The sequence below is a fragment of the Bactrocera neohumeralis genome, chromosome 6 (genome assembly GCF_024586455.1).
Source record: "Bactrocera neohumeralis isolate Rockhampton chromosome 6, APGP_CSIRO_Bneo_wtdbg2-racon-allhic-juicebox.fasta_v2, whole genome shotgun sequence".
In the NCBI taxonomy this organism is placed as follows: domain Eukaryota; kingdom Metazoa; phylum Arthropoda; class Insecta; order Diptera; family Tephritidae; genus Bactrocera; species Bactrocera neohumeralis.
In genome coordinates, this window is record NC_065923.1 from 19,808,254 (window position 1) to 19,836,227 (window position 27,974).

Below are 27,974 nucleotides of genomic sequence, written 5' to 3' on the forward strand. Positions count from 1 at the left end.
CTCTTATGTTGGCCTGCAACATTATCATAAACATGTCTTATGCAACATGTTGCTGAGGACTATATTTCAAATAAAAACCTTATTTATACACTGAACGCTATAGCACTTTAGCAAATAAAATGAATAAATACCTCAGAAGAACAACATTTTTCCACGCTCATCTTGCATGTTTAGCAACATATACACCACCCCAGCAACATTGCACACGCATCTAAGCAACCAGGAAGCAAAATTATATTCAAGAATTTCACTTTTTGAGCGAAAATGTGTTGTGCAGCACTCACATACACAACGAATAATACAAAATAATAATTATGTAATTGTATAAAAGCGAAATTGGCAAAAATACTGCGGCAAACCGGCTATAAAAATGCACAAACACAAAAACACAACATTCGTCTTGTGATGAAAGATGCTTGTAAACAACTGTCTTTTTACATTTAGTCACAGTCATGAAACTAAGGCATGCCAATGCTACAGACACAACTTATTCAACATACAATTATTCGCACACACACACACATATTTACATTTACTGTATTTTTAAACCCTTTTCGATTAAATTGCGAACCCGAACTAACCTAAAAATACACCAAAATGCAAACCAATTTTAGCAGCTACAGCTTAGAGCAAAAAATTTGCACCGAAATGCAGCAGATTTGGTGGGTAGACGGCGCTTTGCTAAAATTAGTAATTACAATAACAACAACGCTAAACATAGACACACAAGAAGAAGCAGAAATGGCAGCACAAGCAAAATTAATACCTGCTAAGCAACCTGTGCAACGACAGCAACGCGCCCTTTGCTATTTACAATAAGCTAATGCATGTATTAATACATACATACATGCATATATGCGAAAAATACAAACGAACACACAAGAGTGTGAGAGCGAAAGTGCAAAAATATTAAGGAAATCCTTATAGCTTATAAAGACATTAAGTGCAGGCACAAGCGGAGAGTGGGACCTATTGTGCTCATGTGTTTGTAGATGTGTGTGTCTATGATTTGGCGCCGACTGCTTGCCAAGTGTATGACAAGCACGCCAGTGCCTTCCACAACAGATTCGAAATTGTGTGCACAAATGCCGCAGTAACCGTTGAGTGCTGGTTGCCGCCATGCTGCGTTGACCATGGCAAGTCCAGAGCTTTTTGGCGGTCTAACGAAAGCTTTCTGGCTTTTGGGCAGCCGAGCGCTGCAGCCGGCAGTTGATGGCCACTACAGGCGCTACCTTGGCAATCGAATGCACAGCAACCCCTATTTGATAAGAACTGAGTGAGTCATTCAACAAAGCACTCAAAGTCTCAAACACTCAAAAACACATAAGCGCTCCAACACACATAAAATCTCATAAAAATGCATATGTGTTGCTCATTTGATATTTTGTGTGCGCTGAGAGCGCTTGGCCGACTCATTTGACGCTTGAGTGCAATGCAATTTAAGGGTGCTCAAAAGCTTTGCGCGCTCGTCTCCGTGTGTGCTAAATGTGTGTTGGTGACTAGAAAAATGGGTCAGTAGTGGATGGCAGCTGCAACTGCATTTGTGCACAACAACACTTCCGCATATGCAGGCGCACACAAATCTACATACAAATGCATATAATTTTGAGAGTTCGCTGAGCATTTCGTTTGAGTCGCACGCAATATGTTGAATTTTATATTTAACAACAATTAAATCGAGTCAAAAATATTTATTTTTAAGCAGTGTTACCAGTTTTAGTCGCTTATTGTCCTTAAATTGTTGTTGTTTTTGGCCGTTTTCTCGTTTTCTGCCAGCAGTAGATATGGAGGCAATATTCTACTCACTTTGACAGCTCGACAACGCTCGCGCTCGGCAGACGCGCCAACGCTTGAACGCTCCTACAGCTCGACTATTGGCTGCTCAGCGCCTACACATACATTTTAGTGCATTTTTTGAATGCAGACTCGCATGTCAACGTCGAGCTGCAAGAGCGCAAGATGTAGAGAACAAGAAACAAACTTACTAAAAATTTAACTAAAAAAAATATTGTAAAAAATATTATAATTTTCTACTTTAATACTTGTTGAAAGCGCCTCAAATACTAAACTAAAAATTTTAATAAAATAATCTACTTTGCAATAACTGTATACTGTTGACTTGTGTTGCATTCTGCTGCCATGCTAAAGGGCCAGAGCGCTGCGGTTAATCAATAAAAATTAAATTTAATTCCGAAAAAGTGCAAAAACAAGTTGAAAAAGTACAAAGTGTAAAGAAATTCTTTAAATTTTGCAGCAATTGCGTGCAAAATAGTGAAAATTAATTTTATAAAAATTGCAAAGCGCAAAATTTTTTGGCGCACGCCAACACACGTTCGCATCGGAAATGTCCAAGCAGTAGATTTGTGTGTTTGTATGTTTGCGGCGCAACCCTTCAGTTTAAAAATAAACAGCAAATAGTATAAATGCCGACATGCTGTAGCGAATTTGTAGCGTAAAGCATTTCTTTTTTGCACATTTTCTAGTAAAAGTGAAATTATTTTCCGGCGCAGCCTTGAAGCAAAACTTACGAGTTCCAAGCGCCAGCAGCGGCAAGCGCGCATGCAAATCAAAGTAAATGTTCAAATATAGTAAAAGTATAGCAAAATTAGCAACTTACAAAAAAATATATACAACAAACACACTGAGCGATTCTAAAGCGAAAAAATTGTAAATTGAGTGCATATTGAGTGCGAGTTCGCAAGTTTGTATGACGTGAAAAATTGTAGTGGCACACAAATATATGAAAATTAAGAATTTTTCACAGCAACAGTCGCCTGCTCAATGTCAAATGCAAAAAGACAACGTCAAAAGTCAATTTGTTGCCTACAAATATTCGCATGAAAGTGAAAATTTTACATTTTACACATATTTTTTTCTAAAAAAAAATTTAAATAAAAACAAATAAAATAAAATAAATAAATAATATATATTTTGTAGTACAAATACGCACGCATATATATGTGAGAATTTTTATAAAAAACAAATAAATTAAAGTGAATAGCAGCTGTGTGCGATAATTTACTGCAGGCCATATGCACTTCAGCTTGAATTCATATGGAAAAGGTTACTCATACGTCGTGTAGGGTCTGATGGATATGAGTAGCCGTAGGCGTATGGTAAGCAAAAATGGGTTTAGACTTATAAGTTTGGTTAAAATATTTTAAAAAGTAAAAATAATTAAAAACAAAATAATTAAAAATTATAATTAATAAAAATTAAAAAATTAATAATTAATATCAGTTAATTAAAATTTAATTTATATACACAATTTCGAATTTTTCCAATAAAATTTTCGGTACATAGGCGTGATCCAATAAGTAAAAATAAATATAAAAATTTAAATAGTATTATTAGCAAAAATTAAATAAATAATTTATTAAATTACAATTAAAAATAAAAAATTAAATAGAAAACATATTAATTTAATATAAAAATGTGTAAGTTAAGATAAATATATTAAATTAAATAATAATCGAAACCGGAAATGAAATAATTTTTGAAATTAGAATAACAGATTTAAAAAATTGAAAAAGTTTTAATTGAAAATAATTAATTATTGTTAAAAAAATAAATAAAGAATTTCAATATAATTTATCGGGAAAATTGATTTAATATTTAACAAAAAAAAAAAATAAATATAAAAAATATTAAGAATTTAAAAATATTTATTTAAAGATAATTGATCAATGAAATTTAAAAAAATAAAATAATAAAATACTAAACAAAAATATAAGTACAATAATTGAAATATTTCATCGAAATTAAAAATTAGTATAAAAAAATAATTATTAAATTCTTTTTTTTTAATATAAAATTAGTTCGCCGAAAATTCTAAAATATTATTTAAAAAATTATTAAAAATCAAAAATAATTAATAAAAAAATTAAATATATTAAAAAATTAACTTATTATTAAACAAAAAACTTGTTAAAAAATAGGAAAAAATTTTAAAAAGTTATAATTAAACAATTATACAAAAAAGTTATGAAAATTAAAAAAAAAAATTAGTTAAATAAATGCAACCTTCAGTTTTCTTTATTGACTTTCGCTTTTCAGTAATTTTCTTTTTGTGATTTAACAAACCCAATGCGTCATTTAATTTCACCTTCACCGCCACCATTTTGCAGTGAAAAATCTCGCAAGCAGACGCATTCAAGGCAATTTACAACTCACTTATGTATGGTTGTATGTATAGAGCAAAAGAAGACACCCCACCACATATACATGCACGCCGGTTATATATTGCCTGTAGAGGACATTTGTGCAGCAAAATCAAGTACGTAACCTCTAACGAGGTTACCAAATATATTGCACAAGTTGCGCTTGACAGCTGGAGGGTCTTGCAGTACTTGAGTGTCAAACGGAAGCATTTGAGTGGAATTGAAATTGAGTCTTTTTTTTCTCACAAATGATGAGGCTGGCATTGAAAAATGCAAAGGTAAAGAAAGAGAGCCACAAAAAAGTTACTCAATAGTGCATAATGAGTAGTAAAGCAATTGAGTGGTTTTTGAGTTTAATAGTAAGGGATTATAATGGGAAAATGAACAAAAGTTGTGGCTAGAAATGGTAACTGGTGGCAAATGATGTCGTAAAATAATATATTATGAATACAAATACTTAATAATAATACTAAAGTCACTCAATGAGAACATTTCGTATAAAACATACTGTTACTCATCTCTTTATACACGCTCAATCACCCTTTGCATTTAAAAAGACACTGAAAAATATTATATACGTAAAATCGTCTGTGTTTGCACTAACATATATATATACTCATACACACACACACATCAATTTGCATATAATGTGTATAAATAAAATTGGCGACGTCAAAGAATGCAACAGACGTAAATTGGTTGCGCTCACATGGTCATGGACAAATACGCACACGTGCAAATTACTCGCACACATACATACGTAGAGCGATTGAAATGATACTTTGTTAGTGTGTGGGTGCATACTTACATATACACACACGAACTCATCGATTCATAAAAGTTTAAAGCTTGCGATAAGATAAGGTTGAGTTGATAAAGAAAGAGAGGAGAAAGTGTGTGTGCAAAGTAGGAAGGGTGAAGAGTTTGTACACATACACATACAGACAAGTGTTGCTTATACGCGGAACTGTTTGTATAATGCGTCAAGGCTTGAGTGCTGCATGCAAATTTATTTATAATGCAATCAATGTGCTTGTGTGTATGTGTGAGAATATATGAATATGTATGTTAATATATGGGTGAATGGTTTGCTCTGCACAAATATCAAATACATATTCTATTTATTAATAGTCGCCAATAAGGCGAGACAATGGGAGCGCGATGTCTTAACGCAATGCTGGAGAGGCGATAGAATTGTCAAAGGGGTGCATAAAATGTGAACAATTTGTGCGTGGCATATTGATTTGCTAATTGACAATTAATGGGGTTTTTACAGAGAGAAAAGATTAGAAATAAATTTTAAAGTTAAGTAGGGTATATTATTAAATTTGAAATATAGTTAAATATAAAAAAATCTACAAATATATCAAAAAATGTAAAAAATCAAATAAATATACAAATATTATATATATGGATAGATTTTTAGGGAAAAATAGTTTTTTAAATTTTTTGCTATAATTTTTTTTTAATCTTTGCTATAATTATGTCTAAATTCTTTTCTTCACTTCTATTGAAAACAGCCAAAATTATAGCACATTATGCAGAGGTTTTCTTTAATATATTGCCATAAAATATTATGGCAAAAGTTTTACTATAAAAATAGTATGGCAAATGTTTGCTATAAAAAACTATAAATTATTAAAAAAAATAGTATATAGTACAAAAATATTTTGAAAATGTTTTGCCATAATATATTATAGAACACATTTTAATATAGAAATTATTGAAACTATTTTTCTATAAAATATTATACAAAATATTTTGCTTTAAATGTTTGTTCAAAATAATCTGCTATAAAATATTATTCAAAATATTTTACTATAAAATATTATTCACAATTTCTACAAAATCTACAAGTGACAAATATACACTATAAAACCAGGAATATATAATTATGGCGTACTGTTTATTATATATTTGCTATATATTTTTTTGGTATGTTATATAACTTAAAATAGTAAAAATTTACCAGCAAGCAAAAAAAGGGTTTTCAAAATATCTATGTTAATGGCATATTTTTTATACATCTTCTTTAAATATTTTGCTTAATAGTAGGGAAAATGAAACATAAAAAAATGCATTTTATGAAGCATTGTTATAAATTTTACCATAATTTTTCCAACAAAGTTTTTTGAATTCATTTTGAAAACAAAATTTTTTAGTATTTAGTTGTATTATTACTTTATGGCATAAAAATAATTTTAAAAATTTTGCCATAATTTTGCTATAATTTTTTTAAATTTATTTTTGAAGCAGAAAATGAGAAAAACTTTTTATTATAACTTTATTGCATGCAAATAATTCATAAATTTGCCATAATATGCTATAAAATTTTTTGAAAAAAAGTTATATTTTACTTCAAAATATCAAAAAGGAAGATTTGCTTTATCCCTTTTTAATTTAATCTAAATTATTAATTATCATTCCTTTAATTAAATGTTATTAATATAATATATTGCTATACAAATATACTATAAAATTTTATTATTGAAGGGTCTTTCAGAAGCAGATAGTATGTATTCTTGCTATAAAATATTATACACTGATTAATTTTGCAAAATTTTGCGTTAAAATTTATTGTAATCTCATAAATATAGCTCATTAATCTAACGCCATCTGCTAGCACGACTGCATTACTGCATCTACACATACATATAAATACATAAATATTACTCACATATACATACATACACGGATATGTAAGTACGTACTTGGGGAAGTCAATAAATATTTTCTTTTTTCCGATCGAAAAAATCGAATTCAACAAGCCAGAAATAATGAAGCATTACGCCAGCAGGGCCAGTGACGGCAGCTAAAGTAAAAGTGAAAATGCAGCAGCGAAACTTTGCAACTGTCGTCACTACAAATACCGACTGAGCGCTATTTAGACTATACACGAGTATATATACACACACACACAAATACATATTTACATATTTTGCACTGGCATGCAAATAAAGCCTTGGCATTTAGCACTTTTTTGCATTGTTTGCGCGCTCAAACCCTTCAACAAACACATGTGCATATATAAGTGTCCGTGCACACCCCCAACCTAATAAACAACAAACACACTGCCACACATACACATGCGCCAATAAGTAGGTAATTGGGTAGTGGCACTCGAGTGGTCAGCGGCGGCAATCACGCTTTGCATGAGCGCGACGAAAAGGGCAAATGCTCTTCAGAAAGAGTGTGAGCGTGAGTATGTGTGGGTGTGTGTGAGTGAAGTAATGCATCGCACACACTTGCAAATAAATTTGCAAACGAACGCTCTAACCTTGGCTGTTAATACAATTATAATATAAAATTAATATTTTATTGAGCAAAGCAACAAGAAGCAGAGTTCATGGCAAGTGGAAAGAGGCTCAAAAGAGAGGAAGCAAATTCATGGTGAAATTTATTTTTACTACGTCCAAAGGTCATTAGTTCTCGGCTAGTGTTGTTGTAGTTCAAGTTTAAGGTTATCGAGCACACTGCTGCGAAATTTTCACGCAAACACACACAATTGCATACATATGCACATAGCAAGATATACATCTGAGGCCTTCAACTTTAACCTTAGATAGACGTGTGCGTGAATGCGCACGATTTTCAAGCGTTAGTTGAATATTTAGCAAAATTTCGAAATGAAATTTGTTCTTCACTTGATTGGTTGTATTTTGTTAAAAACTTTAATTAAATGAAAAAAAAAAATAAAAAGAGTTCTTAAACACTAAAACTCTTTTTGAACAAAGTAATTCAAGATTAAATCAAATTAAATTAATTAAATTTGAAAAAGAATTAAAAAAAAATGTTTAAAACAAATTAAAAAAAAACATTTTTTACAATCTTTTACAAACATATCATTATATTTTAATTTTATTTCTAATTTTAGTCTGTTAAATATTGTTTTTATTATTAAATTTTTTTTTTTTTTTATTTTCGAACATTATTATTATATAATTTTTAACAAACTTTTCTTTTAATTATGCATGTCGCTATAAAAAATTATGGCAAACTTTTTTTTTTAATTTGGCAATGAAAAAGGTTTTAATATAAAATATTATTGAACATAATTTTTAAAATAAGTTGCTATAAAAGTATTATGGTAAATGCTTTGCTGTAAAATATTTTTTTAATTTATTTTGCTATAAAAAAGTATGGCATTTTTTGAAAATACTTTGCTATAAAAAATTATGGCAAATTTTTTAAAATATGTTGCTATAAAAATTATGATAAATTCTTTGATATAAAATATTTTAGTAAACATTTTCTTCAAAAATTTTTGCTCTTAAAGAATTATAAGTCGATTTACTAAATATTAATGATTCTAGGTCATAAAAGATTTAATTTACGTATATTTTAAATAATATATTTTCTAATAAGCACTTAAAAAAATCGCAATAATTCTAACTAATTTTTTTTCTCTTTCTAGGAAATTTTCATCACAAAAAGTCATTTCGCAACGGACTAACGCGGGAACTGCAACCTCCTGTATAACTAACCAAAAAACTATAATTATTCACATACACACACTTCGTCTACAACATAAGTAAAGCGATAAATACAGAATTTTGTACGAAAATTCCAAAACTCTTATAAAAAACTGCAGTAAAAAAATCAATCAAAAACCAAAACAAAAACACACAAAATGAACGTGCAACTAGCGCAACAATCAGCAGCACACACCAGCAGAAAGCATTGCAACAACAGTAGTACTAGCATTAGTCGTATTAGTAACAACAATACTAACAACAACATGAACACCACCGTCAACACACAATCACAACAGCAACAACAACAGCCAGCCAATAATCGCACAATGTCCACAGCGGCGACGTCGACGCCGACGCTGTCACATCGAACACAAAGTCCCGCTATAGTGCCGCCGCTGCCCACCGCCACAACATCTGCGGCCGCCTGCACAGCGACGACAGCGCCAATGCGCAGCGCGCGCAGTCCCTCACCAGACGGCACACAGGACTACGATGTGACGCGCATGCGCGAGGAGGACTTCGAACGGCTGGCCGTTTACATAGTGCCCGATGTGCAATGTGAGCGTGGCATAGCGAATCGGGCTGATCGCACGCTGCCACGCAGCCTAACACTGAAACCATCGATGGTTTTCTCAACGCCAAATGTTAAGGTAAGCCGCCGAGCGCCTACTTCTTATACATATCTATGTATAATGTTGTTGTTATTGATTTGAAATTAAAATTCTGTATTGCTTTTGTTGACTTTGCAGACTGAAGGAGTTTGGAGCACTGGTGTGATACCGCGCGGCACACGTTTTGGTCCCTTTGAAGGCGTTCCAACTCCGAACTATCCCAACGATACGAATAAGGCGCGCTATTTTTGGCGGGTAAGCACAAAAACAATGAAAATAATAATAAAACAACAACTCTAATGCTACAGAAAGCAGGGTCATCAGCACTTTTATAGGCCACTCAAAGCATTTCAGTAACTCAAAGCATCACATTTAAAAGGATAAATTAAAAAATTTTTGGAAAAAGAAATTTATTGATTTTATTAATTTGCATAATTATTTTTATTAAGAAAAATTTAATGAAAAATTTTATTTAAATTACTATCTTTATAAAATTTAAAAAGTAATAATTTTATTAAAAAAATAATTTTGTTTAGTTAATTTATTTTTAATTTTTTGTAATTAATCAATATAATTACAATAAAACAAATTTTGTTTAATACCTCACAAAAATATTTTGAAGCAATTAAAAATTTAATTCATTAAATTAATTTATAATTAATTTTAATTTGTTTAAAATTTTTTGTATTTAATCAATAAAATTTAAAAGTAAAAAGAAATATTAAGACTTAAAAAAATATGTTTTTTGGGAAACAAATTTTAATTAATTTAATTAACTTAATTAATTTTAATTAATTAATAAAATTAAAAAAAATATTAATTTATAATATCATAATTTTTTAAAATTTAAATTCCATTTTTTTAATTTTTTTTTTTTCGTTTTTATAATTATTAATTATAATTAAATAATTACAATGAAGCTTTTTACTTCAAAATATTTTTATGATCTAAGACTTTTCGAAATATTTTTTTTTTTTGTTAAAATCATCTAATCGATTTCATTTATAAAAAAATGCTGCTTTTGTTGCATACTTTTAAGCGCGCCATGCATAAAATTTTCAAGCTTTTATAGGCAAAGCATATTAAGTTTTTTTTTCAAAATGAATTATTGTTTACTTAACCTTAAATTCATCAAAGCAACCATAAAACCATCGCAAAATCAAGCCAACATACCTGAAACCATTTTTAACTTACTACCAATTCATCAAGCCATCAAACCATCCATCATACCACACTATAAATTAACCAATCTTGACTTCTATAATTTTCAATATGCTTACTTATATTATCAAAAGAACTATAATTTGTATAAAAATTATAAAATTTCTAACCGTTAACCAAAACCAAACTTTTTCCATTTTATTTCATGTACATACATATATATTTATAAATATATTCCTACCACCAAAACTACCATCACCAACTTAACAAACAAAAATCAAATAACAACAACTCTACCAATCATCTACAAATTCGACATAACCTAAAAATCGAACAAAAAAAAACGAAATTCTAAAACGCATACGCATTTGAAAAATGAAAAAAATAAAATTACAAAAATTCGAAATAATCAGGTGCAGGAAACACGCCACATAACCTACGGGAACATTAAGGTACTATTTTATGCTTTTTAACAACTTTTTTTACCGCTAACTCTTAAACGTTAAGTACAACTACTTTCGACGTTCAACACTCTTGCTCACTGTCGCTCTCTCGCTCTATCTCTCTCTATATATATTGTTATAGCTCTATCTCTCTCTATTTCCCTCTTTGACATTCTCTTATAACTGTAATATTTTGGTTCTAGTATTTTAACTTTATATTTTGGAGTTCATGCAGCCTGAGTGTATGCTAATTTATTTACTTAACAACCTTAAGCTGACTACAGATGATTTTTATTGCAAAAGCAATTAATATTATTTTGTTTTTGTATAAGAATATATTGAGAAAATATTTTTTATTAACTAAGTCGTCTAAGTATTTAAGCGTCTCTTTTGTAGTAAAAATATATTTTCTTATTTATTGAACCACTGCTTATGCTTTCTAGAAAACACTCCTGATACTAGAGTTAACATTATTCTGGACCTAGCGTACCCTTATGTCTCTTATAATCACAAAGAGTATACATTATATGAAATAAATTTTTTTTTTAAAAAAAAAAATTAATTTATATGAAATAAAAAAAATTATAAAATTATTAGTAAAACAAATTTTGTTAAAATTTTATAAATTTCAAAGTAAAATTTATGAGAAAAAAAATTATGTTAAAATTTTATAAAATTTCGCGTAAAAAATCTGTGCAAGTTTTCACGAACTTAAAGTGTGCTTTCAAAGCACAACGTCTATAATCAACTTTCTGCCGCACTTTAGCATACCTTCAGGCGCATACTCAGCTATTTAATGCTTAAAATTAAAAAAAAATTAAACCTATACTAATTTACATTTATTTTATTAATATTATTTTAGTTTTTATAAGCAAAAGATATTTACTTTTAATTTTTATTTATTAATACTGCCTGTTATTGGTCTTTTACGAATTGGTGTTTCGCTATACATAACTATAAATATATTTTTGAATATGTGTAATTTTCCAATGTTGTTATCGTTGTACACTCTTTTTGCATATAATGTAATAAATTTCATTGTTTTAAATTTTTTTTCTCATTGAAAGCGAACTCTAACGCAACTTTGTAGACTGAACTCTGAACTTTTGTGTCGAAATTTTTCCGAAACCGGCAAAATGGTGCACAACACTGCGGCCTATATGCCAGCAAATAAGTGTTTTGTACCATTTCGCACTATATTTTTTGTTGTTGTTTTTCTTACTCAACTAACTCAACTTGTTGACAATATATTTTTGGCTATATCCCATAAGCTAACCAAACTTCCCCAATTTCTTTTCGTTTTCCTCTCTTCCCCTCACATGATTGACGCATTTCGCCAACAGATCTTCAAAGATGACTACTTCTACTATCTGGACGGCTCGGATCGTGCGCAAGCGAATTGGATGCGTTACGTCGCCTCCGCCTACAGTTTGTCGGTGATGAATTTGGTCGCCTGTCAACATCAGGAGAACATCTATTTCTACACCACACGTGACATAATGCCCAACGAAGAGTTGATGGTGTGGTATTGTAAGGATTTCGCACGACGGCTGGGCTACGATGTCGATCCGGAACGCACGATTTTCGGCGCATGCAAGCAGGCTGTGGACGATGATGAAGACGCGGAGGCCGATGCCGAAGATGAAGATGTAACGAGTAATGCCCCAGCAACGAGCACATTGCTGCTGAGCCATAAAGCGAAATTGCGTTCGAATTCACCGTACTGCATGCCAGCGCCCGAGATACCACCCGAAGTGGCATACAATCACATCACCTACGTGATGGGACTGCCAATGCCACCATTAACGGCGGTGGTGGCGGGCAATGCGACCACCGTTAGTCGACGCTCCATTACGCCCAGTCCATCGCCACCCAGTTGTCGTGACGCCAACGCCAGTCATATGCCGCAGCATTTGGTCGGACTGCCACACATACAGCATGCGCAGTCCACGCAGCGGCCGGGCGCACATCAACTTTCGACACAACAACTTCCCGTCACACAGCTGCAACACCACCACCAACAAATGCAACAGCAACAACAACATCAGACGGTGTTGCATCTGAAGCAGGAGCCGGGCGCGACGGTCATTGTGCGCGAACGCTCGCCGGCGAACAGCGAGTGTGGCACGAAGGAGGCGAAGGATGTGGCGGGTTCGCCGTTGCCACACAAAGACACACACTACGAACATCAGCTGACGCCAAACGACGGAAGCGTACGTTCGGTGCGCTCCGATGAGGGCTACCACAGCAACGAGTATCACGAGGATGGACTGACGCCACCCGAGGACTCGAGCGATAGCGAGAGTGAGCACAACTACGTATTGGACTGTTCGAAGAAAGCGATTGCGCCAAAAGAGACTGTCATCACGCATCCGCAGAAAGCGGCCGTGGCTGCAGCTGTGGCCGCGGCAGCCGCTGCGGCAAACAGTAACAGCAACAACAATGCGACTGTTAACAACAACTGTGCCACAGCCACGTCAGTGACACCCGCAGTGGTCTCGTCCGCTGCCGGCGCTATGGAATGCGTTGGTGGTGGCGATAAGAACGAGTATCGCAAGTTCAAGGTGAAAATGCCGCTGAAATATGAATTCAAGAATAGCAAATGCGCCATTAAGACTGAGGCCATGTGCCACCTAAATAACACAAATAATAGCAAACAGAATACCAGTGACGAACTGCCCACAGTTGGTGCCACATCCAGCGAAGATGATTTGCTGGCGGCCAATGAAGCCACACCCGCTTGTACATCCTCAACACAGCTAGACGATGAAGCGATGGATGTGGACCATATGCCTGGTTCAACGACGCAACAACAACACGCTTCAAGCACCGTCATCATGGTGGACCGTAGCCTTAATAATAGCAACGGTCATGCGACACGTACCATTGTGCCACTGAACAAGGCGTACTATGAAGCTGAGACCACCACACCACCACCACTACCACCCACAGCTACACAATCAGCGTCGGCGGCTGGTGTTGCCTACATGCGCTTCACGCCACCCTCCTCCAGCATACTCGAAACCATATTGACGGGTCAGCATCGGCTGGAGGCCGCAGCCGCTGCGGCGGCAGCTTGCCGTCAAGCCAATGCGGCCACACCGCCACCTTCATCACCCACAGAGATGGCTTACTCCTATAAGAAATCGCACCGTTATGGCAATGCAGTCAGTCCTGACTCGAGCTCCAACCTAGCACAGGCGCCTGATATGCATGCAGCAGCGCTGCACGACACCGAAATGCTAATTGCATCGTCCCGTGGCAGTCTGAAGGACGACTGTTCGCCACCGCCAGCACCGGGCCATGATGTGAAATTCTCGCCAGCGCATGTTGCGCACAGCGCCTTCGTCTCGGATGGCCATCAAACGCCGCCATACTCCGCGTACTCACCTTATTCCAGCGGTAGCGTGACTGGTGGCGCGCCAGGTGGCGGTCATCCACTCTCACATATGCCCACATCCACCTTCCACTCGCCGCCACATAGCTCACACTCACCCTTCGAACGTCAATGGGATGGGTCCAGCGGCTCCACACCCAATCTGCACCTACTGCAGTCCAGCTCACAGATGCTAATGAAACCTTTGCGCATTTCACCGCCCAGCAGCCTGAGTCCCGATGGCAATTCGTGTCCGCGCAGCGGCAGTCCACTCAGCCCGAACTCGTTGGCTGCGCGCGGCTACCGTTCACTGCCATATCCGTTAAAGAAGAAAGACGGCAAAATGCACTATGAATGCAATGTGTGTTGTAAGACCTTCGGCCAGTTGAGCAATCTCAAAGTGCATCTGCGCACACATTCCGGCGAGCGGCCGTTCAAATGCAATGTCTGCACGAAGAGTTTCACACAGCTCGCGCATTTGCAGAAGCATCATTTGGTGCATACCGGTGAAAAGCCACATCAGTGCGACATCTGCAAAAAGCGTTTCTCGTCGACATCGAACTTGAAGACCCACCTGCGCTTGCACAGCGGTCAAAAGCCGTACGCTTGCGATCTGTGCCCACAAAAGTTCACACAGTTCGTGCATCTAAAGCTCCACAAGCGCCTGCACACCAACGATCGGCCCTACGTCTGCCAGGGATGCGACAAGAAATACATAAGCGCATCCGGCCTACGCACTCACTGGAAGACAACGAGCTGTAAACCCAACGATCTGGAGGAGGAGCTGGCCATGGCCGCGGCGGCAACCTCAGAGTGTTTAGGTAAGTTTGCGTAGAAAGTGCGCCATGCAATTATTAATGCATAACTTCTTCATTTCTTCCTGCAAACAGATAAATACGTGCCTGAGCCCGACTCGCGCGAGGCCTTCGAGCATATGCAACAACAAATGCATCCACATCTGCGTCACCTGCCACCCAGCAGCGGCGGCGCGAGCAGCCACACCAACGGTGCCGTTCGTCCGACATCGCCACGTCTGATTTCCATCAATCCGCTACATCAACAACAAACACAACAACAGCAAACGCACGCGCATCTACAGCAGCAGCACGCCGCCATGCTGCAACAGCACGCGGCAGCGGCGGCTGCCCAACATTTATCCGGCGCCGCGACGAATCCCAACGCCTCCGCCAGCATGTTGCTTGGCTCAACCGCGCAACAACAACAACACCACCACAGCTTACAACAGCAGCAGCAACAACACATGCAACAACAACAACAACAGCTGCTGCAGCAGCAACAGCAGCAAGCACATCCACTGAAAGCCAGCCTCAAACAGCAAATGCATTTACTACCACCGGGCGCCGCCAACAGCAGTGGCGCTGGCGCGGTCAACTCCCCACCCGGTGTTGCGCCCAACGACGCCTACATGAGCGTCTCGCACGCGCACGCTGCAGCAGCAGCAGCACATGCCGCGGCCGCAGCCGCAGCGGCGGCGGCTCACGCAGCGGCAGCTCATCAGCATGCGCAGAATCAGGAGTCGCGTCCGTCGGTGATCGAATCCAGTCAGCCGATGATCATCGAGTGCACGTAGAGCGCGGTTGGCGGCCACTGAAGTGCTAGCAAAAACAAAAACAGTAACTAAAATCAAGGTGAAAAGTTGCGGTTGAGGTGCGCGGGCGAACACGTGACGGTTTGCATAGCAGTTGAGTTGAGCGCTCAATTGCATTGAGTGTAAATGGTATTATCACTCATTGATTTTACCCAAAAGCGCTGACGTAGCTGTGGCAGCTCTGAGCTGGAATGTCTCACAAAACCAAGAAACAAACAACAGTGCAATATGAAAATGTGAAAGCTCACTTCGTGGCGCTTTTGTTAAATGGCGCGCTTTCATTTTCGATTTGTCGGAGATGAGCGCTTTTACACGTAACACAGCTGAGCTAAGATGAAAAACTAAAACTTTAATGGTATTATTAATTTAATAGTCGACAACGTCATTTTAATTAATTAGTGATTTTATTGATTGGTCTATGTAGCTATAAATAATTACAAGCAATTAGTTAAAATATACATTTAATCATAAAAAAATTATTTAACTCAAGTTCAAAGTCACTCGCTTCACACAGTTTCGAGTGCATTTTAGAGTTCGAGTTGTAGTTGAAATAAAAAAATTTTCATTTCTTGAAAAGATCTCAAAATTGGCAGCCAATTACTTTGCACAAAATATTTTTTATTAAAAAACAAGATGAAACAAAATTCAAAAATATTCAAAACTTCTTTATGTGAACCGAAAGTGGTGTATATAAGTAACCGCGAGTTTTATACGTGGCAAATTATGCATCTTCATAGTTTTTAAATATCAAAATAACAGCAAAAGAAGTAACAAATCTACATAGTATATTTTCTAAATTTAAACTTTTGGCTAAGCTCTATTGCAAATTGCATTTATAATCAGCATTGTACTAAAATAATATTAACTGAACAAATTTAAATAAGTATGCTAGCGAAAGCGGAGAACTGTTGGAGAAAACAAGTTGCCTTATTTTGATTTAGAACTGCGTGTTTTGCGGTATCATGCTGAACTTCGACAAACTTTGTGTTAGTAAATTGATAAGTGCGGATATTACAACAAAATTGAGTTGTTTTAAAAAATTAGTGAAAGCTTCAAGGATTTAATGCGTGCGTGTAAGCTCTACTGACATGAATGAAAGCATTTTGAGCTGAACTAAAATTATTTGGGGTTTGCTGATAACATTTCGATTTGGAGGAAAAGTTTATATGAAAGCTCTATAGGTTTTGTGAAGGCTCACTAAGATTTTTTAAATTTTTTAGATTTTGATTATTTGTTTAAAGCTCTATTGAAAGCTCACTATGATATTTTCCAATTTTTTTAGATTTTGTTTAAAGTTTCTAAATTTATTAAAAGCTTAAAAAAATTACACGAAAGCTTAAGAGATTTTGTGAAAGCTTGCGCTAATTTTTTTAATTTTTGGCTTATTCAAATGAAATTATATGGCAGGCCAATACACTTTTGTGAATGCTTACACTAAAATTTTTAAAATCTTACAAATCGCAATGTAGTAAAAACAGTTTTTAAATACTGGGAAGAGTTTTCAACTTTTTTTGAAAGCTTTTACAACTTTTATAATTTAAATTAACACTTTTACGAATGTTGCATGGAAGTTGTCGTAATTTTGGATAGTTACAAAGAAAAAATTTTAACCACTGAAAGCTTTTGTTTTTTTGTAAACGCGTTTTACAATTTAGTGAAAGTTTTTTTAAATCTTGTGAAATTGTTTGCAAACCGATGAAGGATTTTATAAATTTTTCGACAATATAGTAAAATAATTTCTTAATATTTCTTAAATTTTGTTAAAGTTTTTAACGTAGATATATTGTTTGAAAGTTGTAATGACTTTACGATAGCTAAAAATTAAAAAAAAAACTTATTAAGTGAACACTTCCAAAACTCAATGAAAGCTCTTTACAGTTTTTTGAAAGCTTTTCTCAATTTTGGCAAAATATTTTACAATCTGTTGCAATAATTTTGCGACAGCTATAAATAAGTAAAACTTAGCAAGTGAAAGCTTCCAATAACTAGTGAAAGCTATTTGCAATTTTGGAAAGCTTTTTTAAGTTTTTTGAATTTTTTTTACAAACTATTACAACAATTTTGAGATAGCTATAAATTAAAAGAATTAAAAAAATTAAAGCTTTCGAAAATCGATGAAATTTTTTTGCAGTTTAGTTAAGGCTTTTTTCAAATTTTGCGAAATATTTTGCAATCTGTTGTAATAATTTCGAAAGCTACAAAATTAGAAAAATTTAGCAAGCGAAAGCTTCGAAAATCAATGAAAGCTCTTTGCAATTTAGTGAAAGTTGCACGCATGCTGCATTGCATCACATTTCCGAGGCTTGTTTTTCAACATCATCACAAATATGGACTCAGTCAGCTGATGAAGAACATTGCTAAATTAATGAAAAACCATTGAAGAAAAATATTATTACCTAACTCAACACAAAATTTTAATTTATAATTTCCTGTAGTAAAATTTTTTCGAGGTTTGTCTTATCTTAAGCGTGTAGGCATGCAAAAGAGTTTAGTTAATTAGTAAGCGCATTGCATAAACTTAGACTTTACTTTAATATAAATAAATGAGCATAAGTAAATATGTAAAATATGATATAATAGTATAGCAAAATACCACACACACATACATATGTACATAGAACACTGTAATACCAAGTAGACGTAAGCAGTAAGTTTCTAAGCAAAACTTTATATGGAATATTTAGGCATAAGCAAATAGTTATAGTGAACACAGATACACAAACACACATATACACATATACACAGAAAACATACACACACAAACATGTATATAAAAACCATATGCCACGTGCGACGCGTGCAGACGTGATCACGTTAGCAAAACTTAGCTGAAGATCGGTGCTTTTTGAACTGTTTCTATTTGTAAAATTTTATTATATTATATTATTATAAACAAAATGAAAAATGACGAAGAAGAAGAAGAACAAAAAACGAAACAAAGTAAAATGTGAAAAATATGAAAATCTTGAATTGAATATTTTTCCAAAAACATAACTGAGCCCAAGTGTTTATAGCTGTAATGAGAATGTAAGCGAGATATTTAATATTATTACTGTTAAAACTTACATACAAACATATATGTAATGCTATCAATTAATTAATATTGAAATATGTACTGATACATTTAATTATTATATAGTGAATCATTTTAAATTTAAGCTTCAAGTGTGCGTGTATAGTGGAACACTGAAAGAAATGTTTGGCTTAGAGCATATACATACATACATACACATATATACATACATGCATAAAAACCCTTACTTATACCAAAACTTTTGAAAACATACTACAAATACAAGAGAAAGTATCAAAAATACTATTTTCCAAATTCTAAAAAAAAATTGTTTGTTTTTGTTTCTTTTCTGGTGCAATTGATGATTTTCGATTGAATTGAAGGTGACATTATTTTGCAGATCTAAACGGCTGGACAAGTTTTGGACAAATTTAAGCTATTACAATTTTTTTCTAAATCTACTTTTTGGAAAAGCAATTTGGGAATCGATAACACAAAAATCGATATTTAAAATTATCACGAATTGTTTTCTATGGACCACATTTTAAAATTAGTGCAAACTAATTAAAAAAACAAATAATATCAAAAATTCGATAGTTTTCCAAAAATTCAGAAAATGATATACAAAAACCGTTAACTTGAAATTGCGTTAAAAATATCGATATCGGAAAAGTCGATAGTTTATAAAATTATGCGACCTGTTTATTTCTTTATAACTTGGGGAACTGCGCAAAATAGTGAAAAAATTTATAACAAAAAGATATTGATAATTCGAAAAAATTTCTAAAAATCAATCATGGAAAATCGTTAACTTTCCGAAATTGTGGAAATAATAAAAAACTGATAACAACGAATTCTTTAATAAATATCGATGAAAAAATTTTTTGAAAAAAGTGGATAACAAAAAATATCGATATTAAAAATCGATTACATGATATTTGGGTCCAAAATCCAAAAATAAATGATGAAAAATCGTTAATTGTAGAAAATTTTGGAAATTAATGCAAAAACCGATAACAAAAAATTCCTCAATAAATATCGACAACGGATAAATTATGGAAAAGTGGATGATGATAAAAATATCGATAGTAAAAATCGATGATATGATAATTCGTGAATTCTATAACGAAAGATCGATAAACTTTCAAAAATGTGCGGATTAATGTTAAAATCGATAAAAGTTGTTAGAAAAATTAACTTGCGAAATTGAGGAAAATATTGCAAAAATGTAACACAAAAATAGATAACATAAAGTTCCTAATTCGACCCAGTTTGCAAAATCCAAAAACTTATAAAGAAAATCGATAAATTTTCAAAATTGAACAAATGAATGAATAATTACATAAAATTCCGTAAGAAGTAAAATTGTAATCGATAATTTATAAAACACTACAAATTCTTGGTATAAAATGCAAAACTTATTAAATACAATCAATTTCAAAAAATGATAACACAAAACCGATATTTCCAGCATATTTAACGAAAACTTGGTAATTTTTCTAAATTTATCACAATCGATAAATTCGATGCAAATTCGATATCATAAAACTCCACGATAACAACCGATAACATGAGAATTGATTCTTTATAAGATTTTATGAATTATTTTCATATAACTTGGGAAATATCGAAAATGCAAAAATTAATAAATATAAACATCAATTAACATCAATTTTAAAAATTACCACAAAGTTTTTCCAGCAAAATTCAGCAATTCAAAAAACCAAAACGAAAACTTGATAAATTTTCGAAATTTGTCATATTAACGCAAAATCTATTGCAAATTGCATAACGATTATCGATAATTTTGAAAAATGTACGAAAAATTGTATTATTGCATGCAAATTTGTGCGCCGTAATTTCCGCGTGTATCGATAATTTTGAAAAAATTACAAAATATTGTCCATATTACATTTATTTATGCAATAAACATACAAATTGACATACAAATTGATAACTTAAAAATATCGTTATTAAAAATCGATTACAATAAATCGCTAATTCGGAAAATTTTTAAGTACATTGATATATATACACAAATTGATAACATAAAAATATCGATATTTAAAAATCGATTATTCGGAAAAATTTTCAGTACATTTATATGTACATATGTATTCGAGTACAAATTGAATTTGAATCAACACGCCCACACAACTATCTCAAAAATTTTAATGGAAACAGCAAAATATTAAACAGTCATTTCACCGCTTTCAATGATTAATTAAAACTGAATATTACTTAAATTCAAAGTATTTTATTTGTTAACATAACCTTAAATTACGATATTGGAAAATATTTATATATTTTTTTTTATGGTTCTCATATAAGACTGAAGAAAATCGACTTTCAATTGGTTCTTCTATTTCTTAAAAGATTTACGAGGACAAAAAACCTAAAAGTCTATTACTTTTTATTTGAACTGGGGCTATAATAATTAAGATTGATATAAACAATAACTGTGTGCCTAAGAAAGTATGTCAAATGAATGTTTTTTTTTTTGACGGATTTCGAGAACTCAACAGTAATTGCTTTGAGAATTAAGCTTTTGAAATGCTAAGGCTCCATTCACACGTTTCTTAAAAAAATTCTTTATTTATTGTTGGACCAGCAGACTATTCTAAATGAGTGCTTTTGGTGGTTTATTAATATTTCGGCACGATCTCAAAGGACCTACAAGTTATTCTACTTTTCATATTCACAAATTTATATTCAAGCTTGGAAAATATTCATAACTGAACTTTGCTGCGTAAATTCAAAACGTGAACAGTAAATTCATTGGAATTAAAATCATGTTGAAGTCCAGTTTACAATATATTATTTCCATTAAAAAATTAGTCAAAAAATCTCTGTTCAGTACATTTGACTCGCTGATCTGCAGAAACTTTTTTTGACAAGAAGGAATTTACAATTGAAATTTGTTTAATACCAACATTTTCATTTGAGTTACAGTAAGTGGTAAGGATCATTTAGTATAAATTAGGCCAAATAAACTTGAAAAACTAGATTTTTCGAAGTTTTTTGTGAGGTTTATGAAAATGCTAATTTTATGACGATTTTTGCTATAATCAGCAATCAAAAATGTTCATAAATCCCAAAATCTATATTTTTCCATAAAATGTTTGAAATGAAGTAAAACTAAAAAAATAGATATTATTTGAGGTTATTCAAGTTAGCAATTTGTTAAGATAAATATATTATGAAAATTATATCAAAAGAAAAAAATTTTTTTATTAAACTTTCTATGAAAGGGAAAAACGATTTTTTTTTAACAAAGAAGTTTTTAATTTAAAAAATGCTTTTGAAAAGAAACAAAAAAAAACATTTTTGCACAGAAATTTTATACTTAATATTTCGATTTATTTAAAAAAAATCAGTAAAAGCAACAAAAAAATTTTTCTACATTTTTCTTAAAACGAACATTTGAAAATGAATCAAAAATATAAAATTTTGTAATAGAAAAATTTTAAAAACAAAAACTAAAATATTTAAATAATTACAATAATTCTATAAATAAATATATTTTTTTCAATTCAGAAAAAACTCTCTGGAAGCTTTAAAAAAAAAATAGTTTCAACAAATACATACGAAATTATTCAATTCAAATTAAAATTATTGAAAAATATTTTATATTTTAAAAAACACAAAAAAATTTATTAAATGAAAACATAATGCTTAAAAAAATTTTCCCACAAAAAACAAGAACAAAAAATAATAATTAAATAATATTCAAAAATTACATTTTTTTCTATAAAAAAATATTTAAAAAATAGTTTTCCCATAAAATCAAGGACAAAAAATTAATTAAATAATAAATTTCTAAAAAAACTTTAAAAAAATAGCAACAAAAAATTCTATAAACTAAAATAAATAAATTTAAGCTTACACTATGAGGCTGATTAGTTTAAGTATTTAAGCGCTAAGCAATAACTATTGGAAACACATACATATATAGCTTCCAATATTGCATACACATACATACATTTATATAAATATATATACAAAGATGTAAGCAAATTTAATGTGAATTTTTTAGTGAAATCAAAAATGTTATTATGCGCAAGAGCGAGTGTGTGTGTGTAGTAGTAATAGAGCGTAAGCGAAGAAATCTAAATAACTGTACTAAATAGTTGGTAAAAGTCACTGTAAGATCAGCAACACCAATTCGCATTAAACTGTGCAAAATTACATTGCAAACTAACTGTACACCTTTGACATATATGTACATACAGACATAGCTTGTAGTTTGAATATGTGCATAAATTCAAGTAAATCCATTAATTTATATACGCTAATTTGAGTAATAATTTATTTTTAATATTTTGTGGAGACTAAATTTCAACATTTACAGAATTGTGTCTGTGTTGTGCATGGTTTATATGTGTGTGCGATTATGAAATGAGAATTGCGCTGGAACTATGATTTTTACAATAAAAATAAATAATTTTGCTACAGATTGAAATTTGTTGGTATTTATTTGGTACTTTAATTTTTTTGTTGTTTTTCTTTGTTGTTTGAACGGTAAGCTTTTTGAGTTAATATATAATATTTTTTTATATTTTTTTCTTAGAATTCAAAATGTTCTGAAAATATCCAAAGCATTATTTACTGTGAAGATTTTTTCTAGTTTTCGTCATATAACGTTGCTTTTTATTTATTTTTATGTGATAATCGGTTTATGTTAGAAGATCTCAAAAGTAACTCAAAAATACATTCAAAATCATTCAAAACTGAACATATTAATCAAAAATTCAACAAATTTATATAAAAATGGGAGAAATTTCTAATATATAAAAGTCCCTTTTATAAAACTAAATCAAAAAATATGATTAATATCTTGAAAAATTAATCATGCTTTTTATAAATTAGAATTCATTTTAATTTTTAAATCTTAAATTTTTGCGAAATTTTGAGAAGGTCCAAATATATTTCTAATAATGAAAAATACTATTCCAAAAAAACCAATAAATTTATTATGCATTTTTTTAAAATTGAAGTAATTTTTGAAAAAAAATAATAAAAACCGAATAAGTAATTTCTTTAAATTTTGGGAATTTTACACTTTCCCTTGATTTGATGTTTAATTTTTTCGAAACATTAAAAAAATTATGCAAATCACGTATAAAAGCCTAACTTAACTTTTATTAATTTTGAGAAGAAATATGGTTCACAAAAATGTCTAATATTATTTCAATTCTATGTAATTAAATTACAAAAAAATTAAGCTACATATACATTTTTTTGATTTTTTTAACTTAATAACTGCATAAGTTGGTTTTTACAATTTTGAGAATTCGCACTTTCACTGAATTTTAATTTGAAGTTTTTCTTGAAAAAATGCTAAATCACGTATAAAAGCTTAACTCAACTTTTGTAAGTTTTGAAAAATTAAAAAAAAATCCATTTAAACTTTAATTTTTTGTTGTTTTAATTTAACGACAAAAATATATATACATTTCTTAGTATTTTATTTAATATTTTTCCAAAAAAAAAATAATAACAATATAAGTCGACTTTAAACAATATTGAAAATTTTTTTTCTACTCTTAATATTTAATTTAAACCTTTAATTTTTTTTTTTGAAAAATTAATAAATTTAGACGACATCACGCATAAAAGCTTAATTCAACTTTTATAAATTTTGGAAAATTTAAAAAATTAATTTCAACTAATTAAATAACAAAAATAATAATTATACATTTTATAGAAATTTTTATTTTTTTCCCAAAAAAATTAATAACCGCATAAGTCAATTTATATAAATTTTTCGATTTTCACACATTCTCTTAATTTTGATGCATAAAAACTCATTTCGGACATTAAAGTAACTTTAGAATCACTCATTTTCTTTACAATAAAGTTGCCAGTTGTATATAAAAATATGCCTGGGTAAAAATATTTTTTTGTTTTTTGGCGTTTTTTTACTAAGGTAGAGTTTCAAATAACAGATTTTATGTACATATGTAAGAATAAAATAAGTTGTTAAGTATTAATCTTATCGTAGTAATTTAATATTCGTCAGAAATTTAATTATTTTTATATATGTTTTAATTAAGTTTATTATTTGTATTTGATTTTTTAATTTTGTTTTAGTTTTCAATTTTCAATTACAAAATATTTATTGCTTGTAAATTTTCAACTAAAATTTTTGTATATAAAATAAAGTAATTTGTAAATTTCCAATATCTTACGAATTATAACATTTAAGGAGAAACAATGACTGCTTTTAGTGACGTAAGTAAAGAAAAAAATTATAAAATAAATGAAGACAAATAACTAATAATAAATAATATATGTACTTAAGTATATTAGTTATAGGTAAATATGCTTCTAATATGAAAAATGAAGCCTTATAAAATATTATATAACTTTGTATATAAATAATTTATATATAATATTTATATCTGTGTAAATAAGCTCGAATTATTTTCACTTGATTTTATTGAAACAGTAAATTATTTTTAAAATTTTCTATATTTTGAACTAAATTTTACTAAAAATCTGACCTAGAATTCACAAACAAAAAATTTTTTTGGTAAATACAGCTTCTGCGTTATCCCAGCTAAATTTTAAATAAAAATAAAATAAAGTTCAATAACATGTATTAAAACGTTTTACCTCCAAGATTTATTTAACACACAATTCCTACTATAGTTACAAAAATTCACAACTTTTCTAAGCAAAATTACTTGCAACATGTTGCTGAACATAAATATGTATTTACATAAGTCACAAAATTACTAAGCACATGTTAAAATTAAAATTGTCTACATTTCAACGTAAAGTTTGCTGCAACATGTTGCTGAAAATTAGTTGGTATATATAATATTCAAAAAATGATGAACAACATGTTGCTAAAAACAAAATTTTTTACAACATTTCGAAACACAAGTTTATGCCACATGTTGCTAAACATAAGCATGTATAAATACAACCACAAAAATTTTAAGCAACATGCTGCTAAAATAAAAAAATTTAAAAATGTTTACCCAAAAGTTTATGCAACATGTTTCTAAACTAAAAAATTTTATAAATATTTTACTCAAATGTTTATGCAACATGTTGCTAAGCTTGATAAATATAAAACAAGTCACAATAATGTTGAGATACATTTTACTTAAATCATATATTTTACACTATTTCAAGCAAAAGTTTTAGAAACATGTGGCTAAACATGAGAATGTATCAAACAAACCACGAAAATGGTGTTAAAATCAATATTTTGTACAACATCTCTATAAAAGTTTTCGCAATATGTTGCTAAATATGTGAATGTATTAAAAACAAAAACACAAAAATATTTAGCAACATGTCGCTTAAGTCACAATTTCTGTATTTCTAGTCAAAAGTTTATGCTACATGTTGCTGAGCTTGATAAGTATACATTCAAGTCAGAAAAATGTTGAGCAACATGTTGCGAAAATAAAAAAAATAGAAATGTTTTACTCAAAAGCTTATGCAATATGTTGCTAAGCTTGATAAGTATACATTTAAGTCACAAAAATATTGAGCAACATGTGGCTTAAATCAAATTTTTTATACAATTTCAAGCAAAATATGTTGCTTAACATGCGAATACGTCAAACAAATCACAAAAACGTTGTCAAATTGAATGATTTTTACAAAATTTCCATAAAAGTTTTCGCAGCATGTTGCTAAACATGAGTATGAATCAAACAAATTACAAAAATATTGAGCTAAAATTACAATTTCTTTATTTCTAATCAAAAGTGTATGTAACATGTGCTAAAGTAGAGTGCATATGTATATACACATGTCACGGAAATGTTGAGCAACAAATTTCCAAACATCGTTATGTATATTTGACGCTACTTATTCCTATATACAAAATCACGAAAAACATATAGACGTAGTTTTATATAAAATATTAGTATTTATAGGACTATATACATATGTACATATATACAAAAGTACTTACACATAAATAGTCTGTAGGCACTTAAGGGTTAATATAGCAAAACATAATAACTACAAAAGGCAGCTAACGGGTGTTTGCAGCGGAGTAAGAAGTAAACAATTTCTCGTAATCAAGAGATATCTACACAAAAGGGAAATCAAGCGTTTGAATATGTAAAAATATAAAAAACCACATTTCTTAAATTTAAGAATACTCAAGCTCCTAAAAACTACATATAGGCTAAAAAGTAAAAATGAGAAATAATTGAAAAAAAGATAACTTCAGACTACAAATATACTCAACGGCAAGCAAGAAATAAGAATAAGACTCAACTTACTCACAAATACATCTATACAAATGTCAAAAGGGAAATAGCTTAGTCATTACAATAACAAATAACACAGCGCAGCAAAAGATTAAGGCTAATGTACGTTTTTGATATTTTTATAAAGGCAACAAGCATTGCGAATAAAAATACAATAACTGTAGTTTAGATACATACATACATACATAGATATATGCATAATCACTAATATACAAAAACAAAAGCAAAAAGCAAGTACTTATTGGTTTCCATAACCGAGCTCATTTACATATAATAAGCATAACTCGATATTGGCAACACTTTTTGTTAAAATATTTATGAAACAGTATAAGTTTTTCTTTTTGTGAAAAAGGAATAAATAAATTATTAGAGCAAACCAAACTAGTAGTAATATAAATACATAGTATTATACCTATATATTGACGAAGTAATTTGTTGTTGGTGCTTAAACATTTTCTCGATACAAAATAAAAGAAAAATACCTTCGTCTTTAACCGAAAAAATATTTGTTTGTAATTTGTACATACATATATACCCGAGCTATCAATAATTTTTGAGACCTTTGAAATCCTGTTAATTGAGAATTAATATGTAAGTGTAACTCTTTTATATTATATACGTATACATATATATAATACATAGTTGTATGTTTATGGGAAAGTATACACTTAAAAAAATAATTTCTAATTTAATTTCTATGCTATAAACCTTTTTTGTAGTTTATTGTAATTGTTTGATATGCTTGCATAAAAGTTTTTAATATATTTCTTACTTATAAGTTAGTCAAATATTATGCGAAAAGACACGGTAAATCATTCATTATGTGTAGCCATAGAAAATAAAGATACACAATTTAATACTCTTATATAAATACTAAAAACTG

General features: G+C 31.0%; 1 protein-coding gene across 2 annotated transcripts; it reads left to right on the forward strand.

Moving 5' to 3' along the window:
* The first annotated feature begins 1,928 nt into the window (after nucleotides 1-1,928).
* On the forward strand, nucleotides 1,929-17,038 carry LOC126761594 (zinc finger protein rotund). Of its 2 annotated transcripts, XM_050477907.1 has the most exons (6): nucleotides 1,929-3,116; nucleotides 8,575-9,285; nucleotides 9,385-9,501; nucleotides 10,821-10,859; nucleotides 12,194-15,047; nucleotides 15,117-17,038. In XM_050477907.1, the coding sequence occupies exons 2-6, from the start codon at nucleotides 8,791-8,793 to the stop codon at nucleotides 15,815-15,817; spliced, it is 4,206 nt and encodes a 1,401-aa protein (XP_050333864.1). In that variant the 5' UTR covers nucleotides 1,929-3,116; nucleotides 8,575-8,790; the 3' UTR covers nucleotides 15,818-17,038. The 2 variants fall into 2 exon arrangements, with proteins under 2 accessions (XP_050333864.1, XP_050333865.1); XM_050477908.1 differs by lacking the exon at nucleotides 10,821-10,859.
* Nucleotides 17,039-27,974: the final 10,936 nt, after the last annotated feature.

Coding starts and splice junctions, on each gene's coding strand:
- LOC126761594 (XM_050477907.1), top strand. CDS start 8,791: ATGAACGTGCAACTAGCGCAACAATCAGCAGCACACACCAGCAGAAAG. Junction 9,502..10,820: donor AGGCGCGCTATTTTTGGCGG/GTAAGCACAAAA, acceptor CGAAATAATCAG/GTGCAGGAAACACGCCACAT. Junction 10,860..12,193: donor TAACCTACGGGAACATTAAG/GTACTATTTTAT, acceptor TTTCGCCAACAG/ATCTTCAAAGATGACTACTT.